Source organism: Lepisma saccharinum, chromosome 8 (assembly GCF_977018435.1).
Source record: "Lepisma saccharinum chromosome 8, izLepSacc3.1, whole genome shotgun sequence".
NCBI lineage: Eukaryota > Metazoa > Arthropoda > Insecta > Zygentoma > Lepismatidae > Lepisma > Lepisma saccharinum.
The window spans coordinates 85,548,166-85,563,761 of record NC_139236.1 but is presented as its reverse complement, the minus strand read 5'-3'; the positions used below and the strand labels follow the sequence as shown (position 1 = coordinate 85,563,761).

The window sequence follows — 15,596 nt, the reverse complement described above, 5'->3', positions numbered from 1 at the left end:
GTGGTATCGTCTGCAGACGTGCCTCGAGGTCAATGGACGACATTTCCAGCACCTCCTTGGTTTGGTTCGAGTTGCTGTTCTAAGTCAACTTTATGCACAGTAAGGCTTTTCGGGACTGGACCTACAGTTTAAAGCGGTATCCGAACCACTTGTGCCTCCACCGGGTATCGAACCCGGGACCCCTTGATTACAAGGCGACGACGATACCACTGCGCTATGGGGGAGGTTGTTGTCACACTGTACTGTATTTACAGAAGATATGTTTAATTCATTTACGTTTATGTCAAGTTGTCTAAACTGCTTGGCACCGATATCCTGGACTATTCTCTACCCCGCTCTTCTCTTCGGTGTACCATGGTTGCCTACATGCAAGGAGCACATTTTCCACGGGGCCTCTTTTAACAGACTCGCCCAGTACATTACTTTCGTCTGCATTTTCGTGTTATTTTTGCCTATCATAATCAAATAATTCGTTCTCAGCACAGCTTCACCTTCGTTAAAGTTCCTGGAATTCACATCGCATTCGTAATATATAAAAATATGACGTAATTTAAACGTTGCTTCCATATCAGCCATGACAACACGCTGCCATCACGTACTACTACTGAATGTAAACAAAGATTTGTCCTACATAGAACGGCCATATTGGAAGCGACACTAGCGCTCAGGTGGTAATTTTAATCGCGAATAGCCCTGGTGTCCATTTATGAGAAGCTGGGTGAGCCCCAGAGCCGATCTATGTAGATACATTGCTTGGAAAATTCCCACATCGAACCACCCACACCGGGAAACAAACCCAGGTCTCCCGTGTGGCAGTCAGGCACCTTACCGATTGGACCATCGCGGTTCTACCGTTAAGTTGCACACCCAGTTAACAGAAACAACAAAGACAATGATGACAACAATAGTAAATACGACAATAATATATGTTAACCCTTCCAAAAATCAAATTAAATTCCGACCAATGGTGTAGATTAATGGCACTCATCATAAAAATTACTGCATGTACAGTGTCGGCGATTAGTGGGGCGAGGGGGGGCAGTTGCCCCCCACTTTTTGCCACTTTTGACCCTGCACTATGCTAAACTTTATGTACCAAGGGAAAGTGAACTATCCTTGCCCACCCCCTTTTATGCAGCTTGCCCACCTAGTTTTGGATCCCAATCTCCGCCACTGTGCATGTAAAAACTTAAGTGTTAACAATTACATACTGTGAATTCCTTTCCATTGTTACACAAAACTAGAAACAAGATTTCAACCAAATTGGATTTTGAGAGAAAGCTAAGTTTGAAAGAATAATTGTAGTTAAAAATACAGATTTTATACTCACAGAGGAGCATCGGAGCTTTGTCTTTCCTTGCGTTGTCATCCATGTAAGACACTCCCAGGGTGTAGTAAACGGACGAGCCTATACCCAGCAGGCATTGCGCGAGGAAGAAGATGATGGTAGACGTCAGGGAGTAGTTTCCTGAGCAGTCTTCATTGTCCCGGTATCCCCCTTCGCAGAGTTCTTGATCACTGCCTGTCGAATGTACAAGAAATTACTTCACACATGTGCAGTACCTACACAGAAACAAATGATTTGCCCCCAAAACATTGAGTTTCTTGCTAAAACATGAATGCTGGTATGCACAAAAATTATTGGTTTCGACAGTTACTTGGTAACTCTCAACAAAGCATTTGATCATAATAATGTTTCAAAAAATGGTGCTGCTGAACAACAATTAGATTTAAAAATGTGTTCGGTCACTATCAGCTATGTTTTTACATTATTACGAACACAGAAACTGCTTTCGGATCTATATATTTAGCAGTGCTTGAGTTAATGAGACGCACGCAGAGATTGGGACTTGAGTTTGTGTTAGTTTAACTCTCAATATGTTTTGACAAGGCTCATATACACAAAATGATTGATTGATATTAATTGATATGGTGATTAAAGTCCACTTTATGCACAGTAAGGCTAATCGGGACTGGACCTACAGTTTAAAGTGGGATCCGTACCACTATGTGCCTCCACCAGGTATCGATTACAGGCAGTGATGTGCGTCTACGCGTAAACAACGATAGTCTACATTCTACACGTAGACTATGTTATACACGTAGATTACGTAATCTATGTAAACAACATGGCGAAAGGTGATAACTTAGCAAAGGACGCCGTGGAATTAAATGAAAATTATACTGCGTATCAATTGCTGATGTGTGTGGAGAACTTTTCATACTCTTTCTTTCAAATTCGAACAATTTCTCACCTAGGAAGAAATCTAACAGGAAATATTCTAGTTCTTTATGGGGAAAAGGCCACTCTTGCCTCACGACTGCCATCTGGTGTTGTTTTTTGCATACTATTTATCTTCTTCCATAGTTGATAATAGAAGAGAAGATAAATTTTGTTGTAAATAGGGTTCTTTTCATTTCGTTAGGAACCAATATAGTTGAAAATATCACTTACATTTCATGAAACCCTTGAAAATTAATTTTAATGCACTTTAGATTGTCTACGTAGTCTATGTAAACTACAGCCCAATGTAATCTACGCATAGATTACGTGTAGACAATGCATGTAGACGTAAACTTATAGTCTACGGCACATCACTGATTACAAGGCGGCGACGCCATCTGGAGACAAGTATAGTAATTAATGAGCAAGTAATTTTTGTGTAAGAAAATATTCCAAAATTGCTGACCCGTTTAACTGGGACAAGTTTCATAATATTATTACTACTATAAGTAGGGCTGCAGTTGTTAGGCTAGAAGCTTCATTCCACATAATTTAATTATCAATTTACTTTGTGTGTGTGTGTGTGTGTGTGTGTGTGTGTGTGTGTGTGTGTGTGTGTGTGTGTGTGTGTGTGTGTGTGTGTGTGTGTGTGTGTGTATATATATATATAAGTGCCTCCAGATCGGAATTGAATTTAAAAATTCCAGGGCCTTTAACAACCCTGGCAGCCATGGTGCGTCTTACCTGTAACATTAGTGGATGCATCCGCATAGACAGAACCAAATTCTTCCGTAAGGGCCAATGCTTCATCACCCGGACCATACATCCAGTGCGGAATGATTCGCATGAAGCAGGAGATGCCAGCAATGAAGGTTCCCCCGGCGACCCACCTCGTCTTGTGGCTCCTTCCGCCAATGTACGACAGGACGAGAACGAAAGCGACGCTTCCAAAATCCCAACCAGTTGATATAAAACCTGAAACAATAAGTCAAACGATTGAAAGGCTTGGTGCAACAACGTGACAAGCCACACTTTGGGCCCAGGTGACAGGGGTACCCATCCCCCACAAGGCCCATCCCCCAACAATAATAATAATAATAATGGCATTATTATTACTACTATCCAAGACGTTATTATCCTCATAAATTACGCAAAAAGGAGGTAGAAGTCTGTGCTAAAGCATTTGTTTGGAACAAACTATTTGAAATTTGTTTTTCAACGCCGTCAATTTCACATTAGCTAATAATGGAAATCAAGCACACAAACTGTATTTTTGAATGGCAGAAAATGAATGATACATGTGTAACTTTCATGTACAACAAGTGTTTTACATGCATATGTACATATGCAACATGGAGCGACATGAAATAAGATAATACATATGCAACATGCTAACATTAATTGTGTACGTATTCAAAGATAATTTAATACATATATATAACACATATTATTTAAATACATTACATTACAGAAAACAAGCAGCCCATATTGCGAGCGAAGCGAGGAAGAAAATTATTAGGTCCAATTTTTGCAATTGAAAACAGTATTGATTTAATAGGACGCAAATAATTTCACTGAACACCATGGCATTCTCTCTTTACAACTTTTTTTCAGATCATTCGGCGCCCATGGCCGACTCCCGCCGCCCCTAGCTACAGCTCTGAACTTGACGAAAACGAGAAAAGCAGATGATGCGAGCGAAGCAAGCAAGAAAATTTTACAAAATGTATTTTTATTTGCATAAAATTTGGAATCGAAGGTGGTAGTTGCTCCTCTGTGCTCCCCCTGCAGCTGTCCTTGGCCGTCAATGTTTGTCCCCCCTTGCCCCCCTGGAATTGACTTCCGTCGAAGGCTGGGAGGGGGCAATGACCCCCTGCCCACCCTGTGGTTGCGTCACTGTATAATACAGACGTATTTAAGCAATATATGTTTACTTTAGATACTTTAGGCTCACTGCCATTGTTATGGTGTCAACTTTATTCTGCAGAGTTTGTCTGCTCGAGTAACCTTGTATTAACCCTCCATCCAAACCGATTCTAAAGGCATAAGAGATGGTGTTTCATTTCAACCCTATCGCCGCGATCACCCCCAGGTAGGTAGAAAAACTATACATAATAACTAAAACTAAAAATCAATAACAAGTCAATCAAACGATACGATCCCCTCCATTTTTTGTTTTAAGGAATAAAATTTTGTCCCCCAAAAAAATTCCTGTGTGGGCACCCCTGCCAGGTAATGTGTTGCTTCTGTATCCAACTATTTTGGATAATTGTGTATTTCAGGTGGTATATCCGTAAATTTCTAAGCGAAGGCAGCGCTATGCAGACTGTTATGCGAATTTCCATCTCTTATTTGAGAACAAGACAAGCCACTCTGTAAGATGACGTCATGCAGGGACTTGTTTCGCAATCCCAGGAGGTATTTGTTTAATCAGGAACTGTTGTTCGTTTTTAAGACACAATTAAAATATTATTTATTGGGCACAACTAGTTACCACATTAGTGCAAGCTTAGTGATAAATTGAATACAGTTAAGTGCAGAAAAACACTAAAACCCCTTATTCAACTTAATACCGTCCGTCCAATTCCTTGCAAGGCCGATAGATTGGGAGAAGTGTGGCGGGCGGCGCTAGCGGATATGCCGACATTTTCGACCAGTATCGTCCCGCTTAAGTTTACTCTCGAAAGCGTTTTGCTTCGCTCGGAATCATTTAATAATAATAATAATAATCCGTTGCGCAACAGCCCATGAAGGCCTAGTTATACCTACCGACTGCCGATCTCCCTCCCACGCTTTCCTTCGTCACCTCTAAGCATGGAGATCTTCAACCAGTATTGGAATAGTCGGGGGGTCAGCCCGACGTATCCCCAGCCGTTATAGTAGGTCTTCTCGACCGGATTACGCTCACTCACTCGGAGCTCCCCAATTTCCTCACGATGGTGGGTTGCCACCGGCCCTATACGCAGGCCGAATAAATTCCGACCAGAGCCGGATTCGAACCTACGCCGTCCCGCAGCGAACGATCTCAAGACGAGTGAACGCCTTAACCCGCTCGACTACGGAGGAGGACCTCGGAATCATTTGGAGGTTTCAAATGTGCAACACTGTATCAAGATTGCGGTGCAGACTAAAATGTTAAAAGTCAATGGTTTTCGTGAGCATTGCTGTCTGAAAGCTCCGAGCTTGAGTTGTTCTCTTCTTTGCGACTACAGGTGCCCTGGACAGAGCTGCGAATGGAGTGAGGAACAGACCTTGAACCAAGAGCGTATTAATTTCGTACTGTGTGAAAGAGCGTGGTTTTTGGTTTCTTGCCGTGCTACTTCTTTGTAGAATTGGAGTGTGTGTGTTGTGTGTGTAAGTGAGGCGATTGAAATACCAGCCGCAAAGTTCACGTTAGAACCAATATTTTTTTTATGTATGACACTTACGTAAAAACAGACTCGTGTCGAGACGTGTGTAGGCAATTTGCACAGAAATTCCCTGGCGTTTCACCTTCAGGTAGAGAGACGGTTAGACGTCTTGTCCATACATTACGAGAAACTGGATCATAAAATTTTAGAAGCCCTAAGCAAAAACGACGGATTCTAACCGAAGAAAAACTCGACGCAATTGGAGCAGCGTTAGAATGCTCTCCAAACAAACCTGAAATTTCATCAAACGATGCCAGGAATGGGTGAATATAGGTGGACATTACTTTGAACAACTCTTATAACACAGGTTAGTGCTCGTCTTGCAATATTAATATAAATTTCTGCATGCTAAAGATAAGTCCATAAAAATAAGCGGGATGTTACTGGTCGAAAATGTCAGCATCTCCGCTAGCGCCGCCCGCCACACATCCCCAGATTTCTCGGCCTCGCAAGGAACTAGACGCACTGTATTTCAAATTCCTAATTTCTGTCATGAATATACAGAGCATTCCCTGACATTCGCTACGAGACTCGGTGGCAAGCTGCCCGGCATCAGCGCTTGTCTTTCCCGGTGAACGGTCCCCGACAGTGGCTAGAGTCTGCTATTAAAATTACAGTTTTCATATTGTGTACTAACCTTGACTACAGAAGGTGTTGAAAATGATGTCCCTCTGCTGCAAGACATTCCTGGCATCCACGAAGGAAATTGGCATTTACACGTGCACGTTGGTCTACTGTAATTCTCCCGATTTTTCGTACAATACTGTCTTTTAACTCACGGATGGTGTGCGGATTGTCTTTGTATGCTTTATTTCCCATTTTTCTTTCCACTTTTATTCAGAACTGACCCTGTTACTCTAAACTTTTTTACGAGGTTAACCAATTAATCAATGGGTGATGTAAGTTACTCATCATTCATCCTCTGATGAGAGCACTCGTCATTGGCATGACGAGTTAACGCTTGGCAATGCAAAAGGTACAAAATCACACTAAGGACCTAGACTACAGAAAAGACAATGGTCACTCGTTGGGTTTTGTGAACCGTTGAACCTGAATCATGGCTGGGTGTTAGGATAATTAACTGTCTATCTGAAGTATTAAGCTGAATAAAATATGCGAAGTCCTCTGTTAGCTTCTCCAATTCGTCGACCAGAGCGTCGTTCCACTTCTGACCTACTGCTCTGCTAAACACCTCTTCTCTCTCAACTCAATCCCCAAAAGTCAGTCCCCTCTCAGCTTGTCTCACCTCTATATCACTAGGCCATCGAGCTCTTCCTCTATGCCGAATCGTGTTATTAATTGCCACTATGCAAACCGCTGACTCCATAAACAGAAGGAACTACCTGTTTTCCTGAATGCTCAGGAGGTTTGCATAGCGCAACACTGTGCATTGTAAACATGCCTCAGAGGTTGAGACAACTGAGAAAAACAAGTGAATGCCCTGGTCAACGTGAAGCGTTCAGAGAGACTTAATAAAATAAACATATAATCTTAGGGATTGATACGACTGTCGCGGACCCGTTCACCGGGAAAGACAAGCTCTGATGCCGGGCCGCTTGCCGCCGAGCCTCGTAGCGAATGTCAGGGAATGCTCTGTATAAATATGTGCGTGTGCGTGTGTGTGTGTGTGTGTTTTGTTGTATGCGTGTGAGTATAGGTTAGACTTTTATTCTTGTATTCATTGTTTGTAATTTTCTTTCTAATCTTATGTTCTTCTTTCTCTGTTTTCATGTTAAAATTTCGCTGTAAACATGGTTCAGTGGTAGAAAACGATACAAAGCCTTAACTTCGCCATAATAAACAAGAAGAAATAAAATAAAATAAATAAATTAATAAATCTTGACACATTTGTTGCCTAATTCTAATGATGAGGATAATGATTATCAGGTGATAATTCGTCGTATTCAAGTCAAGTAATGAAACAAAATAATTTGTGGCTTGTCAAACTATTGTGTTTGTAATTTCTAGAACTTCGCGGAGGCAAAATATCTGGTACATAACTATTTATGGCATCAAATAGAGGACTTTTCAATCTGAAATTCGTCGGATATCTTTCTAAAATAACAACAATTATCAGAAGCAGATGACATCTACAGAAACAAATTTAATGTTGTAATACTTATTAAAGTTATTTAGAGAATATGGCTTATATTGTTGCGACGAAACTTTCAGTTCATTTACTATATTTACCACAAGAACATGACAAGCCACAAAATCGTGTGTATTATTTGAGAAAATAATTACATTTGAGTAAAGTAAGACTTAAAAGATACTTTTCGTTTGCTGAGATAAAATATTTTTCTTTTAAATTATGAAGACTGACGAACATTAAATGACCAGTAAAGGTTATGGAATTTTTCAAATTTTAAAAATCACTATACTGAAAATTTTACCGGATGTAGCTTGTCACGTTGTTGCTAAAACCCTTCAATTACACAATGTAGCGTAACAATATGGTGAAGGCGACACACAAAAATTTGCTACCCTGTGTAGAACAGGGTGCAAAAATCCTCGGGGGAGTGGGAGGGGAGGGAGGATTTCCCAGCCACCACCAATACACATACACAAAAAGACAAAGGAAAATACCTTTGTACAGTGGCGTGCCCCCAAGGTGGGTTGATGGGGGTTATAACCCCCTCTTTCGCCCAATTCCTAAAGAAAAAGAACGTCAAAGGTAGGAAAATATGACAAAATGAGGGCTGACTACCAAGAAAAAGTATACAAACCCTCCCTTTCGACAATCCTGGGCACGCCACTGCCTCTGTGTTTAAATGTTGAATGCTCTTTTTCTCTCTCGAGGAATTCATGCTCGTAGCGAACACCGGAAGGAAAGGATTTGCAGGTGCGTGCTGTTTGCGAACACACAAACTTGCCCTGTCTTGTTTGCCCTTGAAAGTGGTCAACATGCAAGTGTTGCCAGTGATAGTTCTCATAGCCTAAATAATAATTTTTCATTGTTTTTATGCTAATGGAACCTAACCTAACAGGTCTAACCTGTCTTCGTAGGCATTCCTCGTCTGACGTCAGAACAGAAGGTAGCAAAACTGTTGTGCGACAAGGAAGACCCGATTGAAGAATGATCAGGGGTGGGTCAGGTCAGGTCAAGAGGCACCAGCCACTGAGGTGTCTCTCCACGCAAGTTGGCTTATCACTGGCAACACTTGCATGCTGACCAGTTTCAAGGACAAATAAGACAGGACAAGTTTGCTTGTTCGCTAACGGACCTGCAAATCCTTCCGTAACTGTGTTCGATACGAACACGTTCGCTAACAGCACGGCACCCTCTCAAGAGACCATTAACATATCTACACCTATAACAGTACATGCACAACGAAAGTGAAACAATACACATACAAGCATGGAATCTAATTGACTTGTAGAGGAAAGTAACCAATTGGTTTTTTGATTTTGTATTTCTTAATATTAAAGTTAACAATGGTTTATCACTGTTAAAATACTCTCTATTAAGTTGCCGAAGGGCTCCCTGTGTCAGAATCCACTTTAGGAAACACTCGGAAGAGAATTCTCAATTATAGCAAAAGGTTGCAAAAATTAGAGTTTTGAAAAAGTACTCCAAATTCGGACCCCCTACTAATATTTGGAAAACAAATATTATAAATAGCAATTGAATGATAATTTAAAGTAGAAAATATAAAACAAACAGATTATGTAATAGTATGATAGTAGTATAAAAGTATATACTACTGGGACGAGAAAGTACGAACCCCCCTCAAGCAGATTTGGCTACACTTAAAACAGGCTCAACATGCCCATATGAGCTTTTTGCTCAAGTGTGGAATCTTGTCTAATCCAAGATTTTTGTATAAATGCCCTCGGGAATTTCCTGAGAAAGTACGAACCCCCCTCAGATTGATTTGTCTACACTTACAAAAGGCACTTCTGTAAGATTGTTGTCCATAAATTTGTTAAAAATATGCCCCTCTTCATATTTTTTTTGCCCACACCTAAAACTACGCCAAACGTATTAACACACACACACACATACACCCACACCCACCCACACCCACCCACACATATTCACTTCCGGTCCACTTCCGGTCCACTTCCGGTCCACTTCCGGTTCACTTCCGGTCCACTTCCGGTTCACTTCCGGTCCACTTCCGGTCCACTTCCGGTCCACTTCCGGTCCACTTCCGGTTTGCCTACTTCCGGTTTGCCTACTTCCGGTCCACTTGTGGCCTATTTCTGCTTTTTTATCCAGCATAGAGTTTTGATTTGAACCCCAAGAAATTGTATATAAATACCAATGTCAAAAATATCAACACACACACACATATACACATACACACACACACATACACATACACATACACACACACACACACACACACACAGCACAGTGTTGAACCCAACTGATATTTTTATCCAGCATAAAGTTTTGAATTGAATCCCAAGAAATTGTATATAAATACCAAAGCCAAAAATATTAAGTGTATACACATACACACACACACATACACATACACATACACACACACACACACACACACACAGCACAGTGTTGAACCCAACTGATATTTTTATCCAGCATAAAGTTTTGAATTGAATCCCAAGAAATTGTATATAAATACCAAAGCCAAAAATATTAAGTGTATACACACATACACACACACACACACACACACACACAGCACAGTGTTGAACCCAACTGATATTTTTATCCAGCATAAAGTTTTGAATTGAATCCCAAGAAATTGTATATAAATACCAAAGCCAAAAATATTAAGTGTATACACACATACACACACACACACACACACACACACACAGCACAGTGTTGAACCCAACTGATATTTTTATCCAGCATAAAGTTTTGAATTGAATCCCAAGAAATTGTATATAAATACCAAAGCCAAAAATATTAAGTGTATACACACATACACATACACACACACACACACAGCACAGTGTTGAACCCAACTGATATTTTTATCCAGCATAAAGTTTTGAATTGAATCCCAAGAAATTGTATATAAATACCAAAGCCAAAAATATTAAGTGTATACACACATACACACACACACACACACACACACACACACAGCACAGTGTTGAACCCAACTGATATTTTTATCCAGCATAAAGTTTTGAATTGAATCCCAAGAAATTGTATATAAATACCAAAGCCAAAAATATTAAGTGTATACACACATACACACACACACACACACACACAGCACAGTGTTGAACCCAACTGATATTTTTATCCAGCATAAAGTTTTGAATTGAATCCCAAGAAATTGTATATAAATACCAAAGCCAAAAATATTAAGTGTATACACACATACACACACACACACACACACACACAGCACAGTGTTGAACCCAACTGATATTTTTATCCAGCATAAAGTTTTGAATTGAATCCCAAGAAATTGTATATAATAAACAACAACAAAAATGCCGAATCAAAAACATTGTAATCAGTGCAATAAAAATATATCCAGCTCCAATTGGGCCAAGCACCAAAAGATTTGTAACCCAGATAAATACAGAACTCCCACAATAATTTGCCACAAATGCCATAGAGAATATAACATGGAATATTTCACATATAAACATAAAGATACTTGCTCTGCACAATCATCAACATTGCCCCCTCAACCATCTACATCTGGTCTGAAAAGAAAGCACGAAGCACCTGTTAATGCCAGAGCAGCAAAGCAGCCACGCCATGAACCTATCCGTAGCAGTTTTAACGGCCAATTAAGGGATCACCGGTTTGTATCAGAGCCAAGATGTGGCATTGAGAATTTCTTGAACAGTATAAATCCTGATCTCCAGGCAATTCTAAATGCACAAAATGGCTCTTATAAGCTGTTCCTTAAATTGTTTGTACAATATAAGAAGCCAAATGGCACAAAATTTATACAGCCCCACATAACAGAAACTGTACCGGTATATTCAAATGCAAATTCGGACACAATAATAAGCAGTTTGATGGATCAACTGAATATCAAACACTCTGAATTTGCGGCAAAAGAGTCCGGATGGAGCCTATGCGGTTCATCACACAAGTTATATGTTAATATTTCTGAATTCAGCTCATTACAAGGATCTACATATGTGCCATTACCTGCCAATATCAAAAACAAACAAGCCGTGGTTAATATAAAAAATAATGACCAGAAATGCTTTTTGTGGTGTATTTTAGCTGCTTTGTATCCAGTTTCAAGGCATCCTGAGAGAATAACTTATTACAAACAACATGAACATCTTTTTGACGATGCAATGGAGGGTTTGGAATATCCAATGTCTGTTCAGAATATTGATAAATTTGAAAAAAAGGCCAGGCACATCAATGGCAAACAATTATCTATTAATGTATTTATTTGTTCCACTGGCAATTGCTTGATAGCACCTCTCAGAATCAGTACACTTGATGATGAATCTGCTGTTCCGATTGATCTGCTCTTAATTGAAGGGGATGGCACATAATATTACACTCTGATACATAATCTTGAAGCTTTAGTCAGAAAACAACAAGGCAAATCCAATACAATATTCAAGTTGTGCAGAAGATGTTTAACTGAATTTGATGGTAAAAAAATAATAAATGGGGTTCGGGAAGTGAATGCAGAAATTGCCAAAAACAAGTTAATTGAGCATCTGAAATACTGTGGGAATCATAAACCTGTTCATATGGTGATGCCCAATCCAAGTGAAAATTGCAAATTCAAAAAGTATGAAGCCTCGTTGGAACACCCAGCATATATTGTCTGTGATTTCGAATCGAACGTCAAACCTCTTGAATTCTGCAATCCAGATCCTGAAGAATCTTCAAGTACACCATACCAACAACATGAACCTTCCAGTTTTTGTTATACAGTTATACGGGATGGTGTAGCTAGTGAGCCGTGCTTATACATGGGACCAGATGCCATCAAAATATTTGCACTTAGAATAGAAAATGAGTGCCGTGACATAGCATCTAATATCTTATTAAAATCAAAGCCCATGTTGCCTTTAACAGAGGAAGAGATTGAAGATTTCAACAATGCAGAAAAATGCCCGGTATGTGATTCTGAATTTTCAGATACAAATATCAAGGTGAAACACCATTCTCATACAGATGGTAAATTCTTAATGGCCCTGTGTAATAGCTGCAATATTCAGATCAAGAGACCAAAATTTGTCCCCATATTTTGCCATGGAGCATCCAATTATGATTTCCATCATCTGATCAGATACGAGGGGTTTGACAAGCAGAATTTAAATATTTTAGCTGAAAATGATGAGAAATATATATCTATTAGCAAGATAATTAAAGTTGATGGTGTTCCTATTCACATAAGATTTCTTGATTCTTACAGAATTCTGTCCGCTAGCCTGGCTACATTGGCCAGTCAATTATCTGATGATCAATTCAAAATCACATGTGCTATGTTTCCAAATCAGGACCTGAAATTAATTAGGCGGAAGGGTGTATATCCATATGACTATGTTACAGATTTTTCTAAATTTGATGAGTGTTCCCTGCCACCACAAGAAGAGTTTTACAGCAAAATCAGAGGATCTGGAATCACTGATGATGATTATCACCATGCTCAGTTGATGTGGAATAATTTAAAATGCCAGACATTTGGTGATTATCACATGGCATATTTAAAACTTGATGTCACTCTCTTAGCTGATATATTGCAGGCATTCAGAAAATCTTCCATGCAAAATTATAAACTGGACCCAATATATTTTTACAGTGCCCCGGGCCTAGCATGGGCCGCAATGTTTTTCAACACTAAAATGCAATTGGATCTGATCCACGATCAAGATACGTATCTGTTTATGGAGAAATGTATAAGAGGGGGGATGGTGCAATGTTCCCAGAGATATGCCAGAGCAAATAACAAGCATATTCCTGATTATGATCCAGCACTGCCATCAAATTATATACTGTATGTAGATGCAAACAGCCTCTATGGTCACGCCATGATGCAAAAACTGCCATATGCAGGGCTTGAATGGGTTGAAGATTTCAATATTGAAGATCTTAAGGATTTTGATGACAGTGACTATGGCCTCTTCTTAGAGGTTGATCTGACAATTCCTCATGATTTGCACAATAAATTTTCTGATCTGCCCCCAATTCCCGAGGTTCAGTGCTCACCTGGCTCTAAACAGAAGAAGCTCATGATGACACTGGAGCCGAAACAGGGTTATGTTACATATTACAAAAACCTCCAGTTCCTAATGAAACATGGTGTTCAAGTGACCAAAGTTGGAAAAGTCTTAAGGTTCAGGCACTCAGAATGGTTGAAACCATACATTGATACAAATACAGAGCTTCGAACATCTGCAAAGAGCCAATTTGATAAGGGCTTGTTTAAATTGATGGTGAATTCTGTCTATGGCAAAACTATAGAAAATGTCAGAAAACATACCGATGTTAAAATAATTACTGACCCCAGCCGGAGCAAAAAATTGGTTGCAAAGCCTAATTTCAATTACAGAAGAATTTATGATGAGCACATGGCACTTTTCAACATGAAGAAAACAAAGATTAAGTTTGATAAACCTATTTATGTAGGGGCTGCGATATTGGAATTGTCCAAATTACATATGTTAACATTGTATTATGATGTGTTGAAACCTTTTTATGGTGATAATATAAAATTGATGTACATGGACACGGATAGCTTTATTCTTGATATTCAAACAGAAGATGTTTATCAAGATATGTCACAGCCTGCATTGCTTGAATATTTTGATACCAGTGAACATACAAGGATTCAACACCACAACAAAAAGGTGCCTGGCAAGTTAAAAAGATGAGACACTTGGTGATGTTATTGTGAAATTTGCTGGGTTAAGTGCCAAGATGTACACTTTTGAGACATGTAGTGGCACTGTTGCCAAAAAGGCCAAGGGTATTGGCAAAGTAACTGTTGAAAAAGATCTTCAATTTGAAGATTATGAAAATTGCCTCAAATCCCAGAATTCAATCAGAACATCAGAATCCAGAATCCAGAGTGTGGATCACTTGCTGACTAGCAATATTGTAAGAAAAGTGGCTCTGGACCCACATGATGATAAGAGATGTATTTTATCATGTGGCATACATACTTTACCATGGGGTCATTGTGACTTGATAAGTGGCAAACAATGCCCAATTACAGAGCATGATTTGAAATAAATAAACATGCCCATGAACTTATTTGGGTTCAAAAAACAGGCTATTATGGAGCTGCCGACACCACAACCCTCTTCTGATATGCTGTCTAAACTGAGTGGCTTGTTAATTATTCATCTGAACAGCATACTTACAGATGTTGATGAAGAAACAGGCAAAATATTGTACATATTTAACAATAATTTAAATCATTACCAATTACCTGTAGGTGGGCAATTGCAATTTATTACAACCCCTGAGGGTGATGTCAAGATTTCAGTAGGGAGAAATATTTATAGAATTAAGCACTCAAACATGATTTCTGGCACTGTATATACTGTTTCTGCTGGTGACTGCTTATATATTGAGGTCCCTGGGTCATATGACAAGCTTATACCCTTTTTTATAGAATTAAGAATCAGATACTCTATAATAAATAACCACTAAAACAAAAATGCCTAATGATATTTTTGGCCACACAAGACATGAAGATCACAGTGATGAGATTCTTATGCTTGATGTCAGAGTCAAGAAATTAAGAAGTGATTTACAAGCTTTACAAACCACACTCAATGCCAGTCTTCAATTAGAAATTACAAATTTGCAATCACAATGCATGGACCCTCTTCTTAAAATTGATTCTGAACTCAAAGTGCTGCTTCAGAAATATACTGATCTGGCAACATTAGATAATTTTCAAAGTTTAGAAGAAGCTGTAGCAGCTCTTCAAGCCAAATTTAAGACCCAGGCTAACAACTCTGAGCAATTGAAACAGCAATTGGAAGAGCAGATAAATAATGTCCAGACACAGCTCCAAACAATTGTCAAAAGC

The 15,596-nt window shown here is 39.3% G+C and overlaps 1 protein-coding gene across 1 annotated transcript in view; it reads right to left on the bottom strand.

The window, feature by feature from the left end:
• The window catches only part of LOC145991880 (solute carrier organic anion transporter family member 74D-like), a 262,979-nt gene that overhangs the window by 225,732 nt on the left and 21,651 nt on the right, over positions 1–15,596 (bottom strand). Inside the window, exons 3-4 of the mRNA XM_083127915.1 lie at positions 2,969–3,199; positions 1,331–1,522 (exon numbers count right to left, since the gene is read on the bottom strand). Of these exons, the coding sequence (XP_082984041.1) occupies positions 1,331–1,522; positions 2,969–3,199 (423 nt within the window). The remainder of the gene's footprint in view (positions 1–1,330; positions 1,523–2,968; positions 3,200–15,596) is intronic.